Genomic DNA, 10566 nt, shown 5'->3' with positions numbered 1-10566 from the left:
GTTGGAACTTGCTTATATCATATCATATATATATGAAAACCAATAATCTATGTTTTCTTATTTCACGTATTTAAAAATACAAGATTATGTAATGGCCAATGGGTACTTTGAATTGTAAAATACTAATATTTTATCATCCATCAATTTTATTGATTACGCAACATATATATATAAATTATAAACTAGAATTAGAATAGTATAATACATTATGTAGAATATGTAGATAATACTTGGTATTTTTATTAATTAATTAAAAAATAAAATTATTCATTTATACTTCTTTGTTTTAATTGAATGAAGCCTTTCATAGTTGAATAGTTATCACTTGACAGTGGACACTCGTATTTAATCCTAATTAATAAATTTTAATATTTCTATTATAGCCTATGAGTAGTTTTTTTTAATCAACTGCTGGTTAAAAACGTTATACTTAAAATAATTAAATAAACTTACCAACAAAAATAGTGATACTAATTAACTATGAAGAGATTATCCGCCAAATTAGTATTCATGGGCTCTCAGGGTAAGTTAATTTATAAAAATAAACTGAAACAAAATAGGTATTACATGTATACTAATCAGAGTAATTAGACAAATAACAGTAATTATCATTAAAATATCACCTATTCATTTACACATGATATGATTTTCAATTGTTTATTTTATATTATGAGTACAATATAGTGTATTTAATGTATTATAATGATGAAAGTACTAAAGATACCTAAAGGTTAGGTCACTTATAAATTTTACTTAACTCATACATAAACAATGCATTTCTTTACCGGCTTTACCTACTATATTAGATAGAATTTGTAATGTTTTCAATATTTAATTCTCATTTGTCACATGTCACTATAATTATATTATTATTTCTGTGTATAATTTTGTTATATTCTATTCAAAATGAAAAATTTTAAATTTAGTATTTAAAATCTATTGAAAATCTCATAAAAACAATCTTATTAATTGTAATAGGTATATGCGTCAATATTTTATATTATGTTTATTAAATAGGTATATCTATATTTACCTATAATTTAACCAAACAGTATATTTTCCAATGATTAAATGTTTGTTGTTAATAAAAAATATGTATTTTATTATGCCATAATGATAGTTGGATTTAGTAATAGAACATCAATTATCTAAATTACAAAATTTTTGAATAATAAGATATTTTTTTTATTTTTTTAAATTTTAAATTAAAATTAATTATACTACATACTTTTAAAAATATATTGTTTTATATTTATTTTATCATATTATAATTACATGCCATACATACAGTACGTTCATTTTGTTTTTAACTGTATAAAATATTTAAATACATGTTTTTTGTAAATTTTTAATCATTATTTGATTATCCATACTCTAATCAGTTACAATTAGTGCAAATAATTTACGTTTCACAGTACTAAAATTTATAAACATTGGTTAGGTTAGGTCTAGGCCTTGATGGCTACTAAAGCCTAAAATAAATTTGTATTTATTTGTAATATTATCTATGAACACAAATTTGATTATTACATAATTAAAAATAGTTGTATTTAAAAAAAAAATCTGAGTATCAATGTAATGTACCAATTATATTAGATTCTAAAGAGAGTAATAAATATAATATTAGTTTTACAATGATGTGTTACAAGTGGTTTCTATGGAAAATTATATTTATTTGATACTTAACTAGTCAAAAGTAAAAAAGTCCCTATTACTTTTAAAAATAATTAATAATTTATTTATAATTAGATATTTTAAATTGTTAAGTTTTTTTCTATTTATTTTTAAAGCTTTATACCTTTTTTATTTCTAATATTTTAAGCAGGATGGTTAAGTCCGTTTCTGTTTTAGAATCTTCTTTCTTCAGTTGATTATTTTCACTATAACTTATAAGAAAGCTTTTTTTCTATCAATAGATTGAGTTCTAGTGACTAGTTGGATTAGGTATGTAAACAAACACTCAGTGGAAGTATTTTTAATTGTTTATATTTATTTGTAAGTTGCGATAATTCAAATAAACTATAAAAATTTAATTATGAAATAAAATTTGATAAATTAGGTATGTTTACTCTTACTGCTGACGCCCCTCTATCAGATGGTGCCCTTCGAATAAACATGAACGTTTACTAAATATTCATACCCACATAATATCTTATATAATAAAACACGTACAACTAATTTAATATAATATGGTAATCCAATGTAATGTAATATAGTGTTCATAACACTAATTAAAAAATTTGACATTTTTTAATCTATAGTTCCACCTAAATTTTTACTATAACAATTTACAATTATTTAATATACAATACAATCAAATTTTTTTAATAAACATTTAAAGTTCAGATTTTAGTAAAATTAGATATTTAAATAAAAAATAATGATGATAATTTATTTTTTTATACCGAAAATTCCTTCTAATTGCAGACTTAAAACTTTAGCCATTGTATAGATTATTATTGTTCTAATGACATTTTTAATGTCAATTTAAACTATTTATAGTATGAGTCTATTCTTTTAAGTCTTTTTAAGTACTTTTAGTAATTTTTATTACTGTGACCAAATTTTAACTGGAAATTCCATCATGTCTTACATAGTTTTAATGATCAAAAAAATAGTTCTAAGTAAGTTATCGATCTATATTAATTTATTTTGAAGTTAGACATGGCGTCTAGAAAACCTGTTAGATAGAAATTTGAAAATATTTAGTCATTGTATTGACAAATGATAATATCTATTGTTCAAATAATTTTATAAAAGAAATTATAATAGGTAAATTTATTATATATATGATGGTTTCTAGTAATTTTTGAGATTTATAATATTTTTAATCTATGCAGCTTAAGAAACATACATTTTTTGCTAGCTACAGTTTAAATAGTGTTTAGAATCAAAGTAGCTGTTAATAATGTTATATACATATTCATATTTGTAATAATTAACTCAAACTTGTTAAAAAATAAATTTTATCAAGTACACAACATATAAATATTACCTTTAGACTAAAAATAAAATATTATATAGACTCATTAAACTAATATATTATAATGAACTAATTGAAATTAAAAAAACGTGTTGGGTTAAATGATTAAAAAATAATTTTATTTGCTGATTTTGCTTAAGTACAAATTAAAAATATTATGTTATTAAATAATAAAATAAATCAATAAACATGTAGCATATAAAGTTTGATTTTTTTTTTTTTTTTAGTATTTAAAATTTAAAATTAAGATCCTATTAAACCATTTGGTTTAAATGTGTGTACGTAAGATAATCTATACCTGCATATTGTGTTGTCTTTATCTTACTAACTTACATTATAGCAAATTTGCGTTCAGCTACACACATTTTATGTTGTTAGCTTTAATAATGGAATCAATTTAACTATTATAAAACTTAAAGGTAAAAATGTTATCTAGGATATGATAATATTTATAAAAGCATAGGATTTTTTTTAGATAATATTCTTACCTTTAAGTCATAACGAGAATTGTTTTCAGGGGAGGGGGGTATATACTATTAAAAATTTTATCAAATATACTATCAAAAAGAAAAAAAAATCAACTATCTATTGAATGTTTTTAATGCAAATAATTTATTATATTTTTAGGCAATCATTAAGTTAGTACATATATATATAATAATAAAGAGTATAAATCTTTAGAAAAAAAAAATAGCAAATAAGACTATAATGGGAGAAGGACATAGCCCCTGTGCCTCCTGGATATGTTAGTTTTATAATAGGTAAATTGACTCCAATATTAACATAAAATGTGTTCTGCTGAACACAAATTTGCTACAATTTAAATAAAACAGAGACTAATCAATGGTATTCAGTAATTATCATAATTTATAAAGTTATATTTTACTTTTATATAGAATTAAACTGATTATACCAAGTTTTTTTAAATTATGATAATCATTTAATATCCAAAATATGCTATTTAAATATATAAGAAAATATGTATATCAATATACATTATAATTTAATAAACATATTTATATTTCAGGAGTGGGTAAATCAAGTATAATTACTAGATATATTAAAGGTGATTTCCAAAATGAATGTGAAGCAACAATTGGTGCTTCATTTATGTATGCTAAAGTTACTTTACGAGACTATCAAATTACTTTAAAAGTAATTTTATTTTATATTTAATTTCCTAATTTAAATAAAAATTAATACTATTATATATTTTTTATTTTTTAAGGTTTGGGATACAGCTGGACAAGAACGGTTTCGTAGCTTAGTTCCAATGTATTACAGAAATTCAGATGCAGTTGCTGTAGTTTTTGATGTATCAGACAGAGAGTCATTCAATCAAGTTAAAAGTTGGATTAATGGTATTTAAACAGTTATAATTTTATAAACTATCTAAAATTAGTAAAACGTTAACTTAATTTTTGCTATTTATTTAATGTGTATTCGTAAGTATAGTATAATATATTTTATTAACTTAGTATTTATTTTAATTTCAGAAGTAAGAAAAAATACAAACACACCTGTGATATATTATGTAGTTGGTAACAAAACTGATCTATTGGATTCTCGGACAATAATGTATGAAGAAGCTGAAGAATTTGCTAATTCAGTAAATGCTTGTTATTGGGAAACTAGTGTTTACTCAAATACAGGTGAGATTTAATCAAGATTCAAGATTGATACATACAAATTATGTTTACTTAAAATATTCTTTGCTATACTTTTTTTAATATTAAAATCTCTCGAAAATAATAAATGTTTTTAAATTATAATAAAACAATTAATATTGTTAATTTTGTCCAATTTTAAATTTAAAATATCTATTAAAAACAAGTGTCTTTATATATTTTTAGATTTTATGATTACAGTATGAACTACTTAAGAGGAATATTGGGTGCTGCTCGGATATGCGGTCTACCAACAGGACACAGTCTACAAACATGTATGTAGACCGCATATCTAAGCAGCGATAAAAAAAAAAAAAACAATAAAAAATAAAATTGACCCAAATTTGCTGTAATATAATGTATACTTACAATAGTTTTGTATTTTCCGCCTATATTTATTATACTTTTGCAATCTCATTTCGACCACTATTGTTGGAAAGTTGCTAGAAAAGAAGAACCTGATTTATTTATTGAATTTTTAAGGGACATTAAAGCAGTTTATCTTTAAAGTTTTTATAAATGAAATTATTTTAAATATTTTTTACACAATTTTTAATTTTTTTTGGTAATATTTTTTTGCTTTTTTTTTAAATATTTATTTACATACTACTATTACTATTTACTGTGTATTATAGGTGTGCGGTTTACATAATATGTAGACCGCATATCTGGGCAGAAATATGTCAGTAGATCGCATATCCGAGCAGCACCGAATATTGTATGAAATGTTCAATGTATAAAACAATTTTTTTTTTTTTTAATTTGTATCTACAAAAAATTTTCAATTTTTTGTGATTTTGACAAATTTTGCAAACGTTCTAATTTTAAATGAATTTTTTGTGTATTTTAATATAAATTACTTATACAGGGTCCTGTTTTAAATTCTTAAGAATTTTAACGCAGTAAATAATATTTTACTAACATAATATATAGAAAATAAAACTTCATGTTTATAAGTAGCTCAAAAAATTTTCATTTATTGAAAATAATAACTATAAATATTTGATGAAATTTTCAAATACCTACTGCTATTTATTTTTAAATTATACAAGAAAAAAAGACAAAATCAATTTTGTGAAAAACTGGATTTCCATAAAAATATCTGTTCTTTCTTATTTTTCTTATGATTATTTGAATGATAGGGATTTTTTAATTTTGACCACTTTAAGATACAAAATACTAGATTCTAATAATTATAAAAATCACTCAACAGTTAAAATCAAAGTATTTTATTGACTACTTATTGTCTACACACAAAACAAAAAAAAAAAAAACATCTATTTGCACTGTAGGCCAGGAAAATAAAAATAGTATGTTAATATCCTTATAATATTGATTTAGTATTATTTTTCTTTAACTTAACTACCTTAAAATGTAATAAGTAATAACTGATAAAATAAGCTATTGTGCACATTTCATAAATACTTCGATAAAATAAAGAAATGATTAAGTTTAAATAAAATTAATATTAATACTATGAACTATAATATTTTTATTTATTTTTCAGGTATTCAAGACTTATTCACAAATATTGGTCAAAACCTTATAGAAATAGTAGAAAGTTCAAAATCACCAATGAATTTAAAACTTGAAATTGATCCAGAAGAAGTTTCTAACAATGATAGGATAAATAATTCTAAGATACAATGTTGTATTAATCAATAATGTAATTTAATTTGTCTATTAATCACATTGTCAATTATTTGAAATTAAACTGTATGAATAGTATGGGATGTATAATATAATATGTGTTATGCATTTAACATTACACTGAATGTTTATTATAATACTAAAGGTAAAAAATAAATTAATACTTTTCATAACAAATAATTTTTGCCATTAAAATTCTTTATTTATGATTTTATGTATTATATTATTTATTGTTACATAACTAAGTACTATTTTCTAGGTTTTAATATTATTTTTTATTAAAAATAAAGACATTATAAATTAAGAACAAATATTTTCATTATTTCTTAAGTATAAAATTTATTATAATTAATTTATTGTCAATATAAATCATGTTATCATTTACTCATTTTTTATATTTTTAATTTATTTTAAAAACAAATATTTTATGTTATTATTGTTTTGGTTCATTTTTAATAAATGCATGATAATTAAACTATAGTGTATTGATTTTTTTTTTTAAAGATACATTTAAATAAATGCTTAAAAATCTAATATATATACAAAAAAATAATATTATTTTAATATTCTTATATTCATAAATATACTTTTTGAATAGCTTTGAAATCTATAATAGATCCTTTATAATATTATGAAGAAATTAGTTTTTATAATAAGGCAGGTTAACTTATGAGGATATCAAATGTTTGACAAATATTATTAAAAAAGAGGATGTCAATGCACATTAGTATTATCTCTCTGGCCTAGACATATAGACAAGACACATTCATGCAAAATACATTAAACCAAAAAATTTTCTCATTTATAAACCTAAACTCGTTACTACACAGGTATCTATTACAGTGTTCTACTATTTTCCAACATTTCAGATTTTTGAATCGTTGAATGTACTTGAATTTTAGTATTAAAATAATATGATATTACAAAATGGCATATTTATTAAATTTTTAACTAATAAGATTTCACATAGGTAATAAGTATTAAGTACTCATAATAATATCATCTTGCTTAAAAATTAAAATATTTAAAAAAAAAAAAAAATTGATGCTTAAGCTTAAAAATCTACAAATAATATTCTTACTTTCAAATTTTATAAAATGTCAATTTAATCTTATATTTAAGCAAATAACACAAAAATGGGTTCTACTGAACTTATATTTGTTATTATTTACATTTGTAAGATGGAGACAACACATGCATGAATACTATTTTCTTTCAAGTAAATTTTATAGTTAGATTTTGATACAATTTTATTATGGTATACAACATAGATACATTAATCTATGGGAAAATGGGTCAATTAAACTTTTTTTTATTTAACTCTTGTCTTTTGAATTCCGGTAAGGACTTTCCATTGACTCATCCCAATACCTCACATTAATGACATTATTGTTGACTTTGTATCAACAATTATGTTGATTTTTTATAATTCTTCATTCTATGAAACTTGTGTAACTGTAAGGCTATAACTGTATCTACTATTGATGTTTTAAATCTTGATACAATATAGCTATAAAAACTAGGTATAAAATCACTATATACATAATATTATATACCTATTTATCATTATATGAAATACATTTGCGACTTGCTTAACCTACCTATAAATTTGATTAGTAATTTATTTATTTATTTTTATTATAAATTGAATCAATGTCTGTAATATATTAATATGCATATACCTATACGGCTGTAGAATGGTTCAATTAAAATAATACACCTGCTTATAGTATGAATATGATAATACATACAAAATTATTTCACCAAGTAGATGTATTTATCCAGTATCCTCTTATTGAATCCTTTTCATTTAATAATGCATTTATTTCAATTTTGTTTTCAATTGAGAATTATAGATATCTATTTTTAGTTACTGTTAATACTAAATTGATAATTTATATAATATAAAATAAATATATTATTCAAATAATGTTTATGATAGTGTCGATTAGTTCTAATTTTTAACCAAGATGTATATTATAACACCTATAAATACTTAGAACTTATTAAGATTTTAGAACATGTTATATATTTTATCCCAATTTTTGTTGCAATGACATTACTAATGTCTAATACATATGGAAAACATTATCCTTGAATAGTTTTATATAGTGGTAAATAATAATTCATCTTTTTAACCGCTTTAAAAAAGATTTTTTGAACATTTACTAAAGTATTAGCTTTATTTTAAATATTACAAATGCAATATTGACATTTGTTATCAAGTACAAAGTGCGCAGGCATGTAGATTACAACGTGCGCATATCAGTTGTATTCGTTGTAATTGTTTACTAGTTTGCTACTTTACTTGTTTAGGTAATCAGGATAACTGCCGATGTCGAACGAACTGATCAAAGTGAACAATATATATTAAAAACCGAAAGGTGATACCCATTAATTATTACTTATTAGTAATTAATAATACCACTAATACCTATTTAATTTAATTTTAATTTCAACACCGTGTTCTTGCTGTTTCTTTTTACTGCGACGTTGCGTTTTCATTAGTGTTTAATCAAAATCATCGAAAAATCTGTTTTAAACCAGGCTGTAGTTCTGTACGTAGGTACGTACTACGTTTTAACGTAATATAATATTTTAATTAGGCTTCAGAACTTCTAGTGTTTTTATGATGTTTCTTGAATAATCTAAGTAAGATATATATAAATTTATTTTTCAAATTAATGATGTTAAATAAAAAGTTTGACATTGTATATGATAATTGATAGTGTATATTTTATATTTTACTATATAATGCATATTATAATATGTAAATAATTATCAAATGAAAAGCATTTTCAACAATTATTATTATTATTTTGAGGTTTAGTGTAATACATTTTGGTACAATATTACCTAATAATTAGGTAATAATAAATACCTATGTAGATACATTGCAAAAAAATAATAAACCTTAATTTTATTTAATCATACATATTTGTTCATGAATAATAATTATTAAATAAATATGAAAAATAGCTGCATGTTTTGAACATTTTTAGTACAATTGTACAATAATACATGCCCTAAACCTAATTATATTTACATTAATCGAATGCAGTATGACATATTTATACATAATATCTATTATATTAATATTATTATTGAGAATTTGTGACGAAAAAAAAATTAATTTTAAGTAGATGCAGTCCAGTTGCGTTCTACAGTATTTAACATGTTAGTTATATTGTAATCAATTATACAATTTGTTTTTAATCATAAACAACAATTATAATTAATAGTACACGATTTTTAATAATATACACTTTTACACTTTTTAAAATAATTGTGAATAAAAATAAACATTTTTATTCTAAATAATTGATAATCAATCACATTTTTTTTTTAAACAACCTAATCATTATTACAGTTAAGATAATTAGAAGCGGTGATTTTTTGCCTTTGTCTAATCACGCATAACATAGGATTATATAGACTTGATATAATATTTCCAACGTACTGATTGATATAATGAAACGATAAGAATTCTGAAAACAGTTTTGAGCTTGGCGTCAAGTCTTCTTGAAATCATGTATTTTACATTTTTGATTTTTTGATTTTAATTTCTTCAAAAATTGAAATATATTAATTTTATAATTACTTACTCTTTGTTTAATAGAAAATGTTTAAGATTTTAGAGCATAAAATTAAAAATTTCGAAATTTCGATCTTAAGGAGACTTAATGACAATTAATTCTTATCGTTTCATTATATGAATCGGTACGCTGGAAAAAGAATATGTCTATAATCCTATGTTGAGCGTGTATTAGACGAAGATAGAAAATCACCGCTTCCAATCCCTCTAAACGAAACTATTTTTCATACCTACTTATAACCCATTAATTTTAGTTTTTATAATTGTTTATTGTTTTAAGAGTATTTTTAATCTGATTTTAATTTGTGAATTATGTGAATAGTTTGTGATGTTATTAATACTGGCTTCTAATATAAATATACTAGATTAAATGTACTAAAATAAAAATAAAAAATATATTAAATATTTAATCTATGCTACTAATAATTTTAATATAAACATCTATTTGAACTAATTTGATTACAATTTCTAAAAATTTAAAAATATTAAGATATGATTCATAGAATAGTTCTTTGTTGTGAATGTGAAAGAATTCATAATTATAAGTGGTTTTAATTAAATTTATATTATTTTCTATATTTTTAACATTCATTTTTTTTATTACACAATCTGTAAAATATTTTTACAATAAATATAAGTGTTGTATGTAGTCAGTGGCTAATTAAGTTTTG

The 10566-nt window shown here is 21.5% G+C and overlaps 1 protein-coding gene across 1 annotated transcript; it reads left to right on the top strand.

Moving 5' to 3' along the window:
• The first annotated feature begins 254 nt into the window (after positions 1–254).
• On the top strand, positions 255–6349 carry LOC112597753 (ras-related protein RABH1b-like). Its single transcript, XM_025343942.1, has 5 exons — positions 255–523; positions 4011–4138; positions 4212–4344; positions 4480–4635; positions 6158–6349. The coding sequence occupies exons 1-5, from the start codon at positions 481–483 to the stop codon at positions 6313–6315; spliced, it is 618 nt and encodes a 205-aa protein (XP_025199727.1). The 5' UTR covers positions 255–480; the 3' UTR covers positions 6316–6349.
• Positions 6350–10566: the final 4217 nt, after the last annotated feature.

This window comes from Melanaphis sacchari, unplaced genomic scaffold (assembly GCF_002803265.2).
Source record: "Melanaphis sacchari strain LSU unplaced genomic scaffold, SCAv2.0 Contig43_pilon_pilon, whole genome shotgun sequence".
Classification (NCBI taxonomy): domain Eukaryota; kingdom Metazoa; phylum Arthropoda; class Insecta; order Hemiptera; family Aphididae; genus Melanaphis; species Melanaphis sacchari.
Note: the sequence above shows the minus strand (reverse complement) of the source record. Positions and strands in the feature narration are given on the sequence as shown.

Bases quoted from the DNA above. Each gene is read 5' to 3' on its own strand.
- LOC112597753 (XM_025343942.1), top strand. From the start codon at position 481: ATGAAGAGATTATCCGCCAAATTAGTATTCATGGGCTCTCAGG. The intron at 524-4,010 runs GTAAGTTAATTT...TTTATATTTCAG, and splicing joins AGTATTCATGGGCTCTCAGG to GAGTGGGTAAATCAAGTATA. The intron at 4,139-4,211 runs GTAATTTTATTT...TTATTTTTTAAG, and splicing joins ACTATCAAATTACTTTAAAA to GTTTGGGATACAGCTGGACA.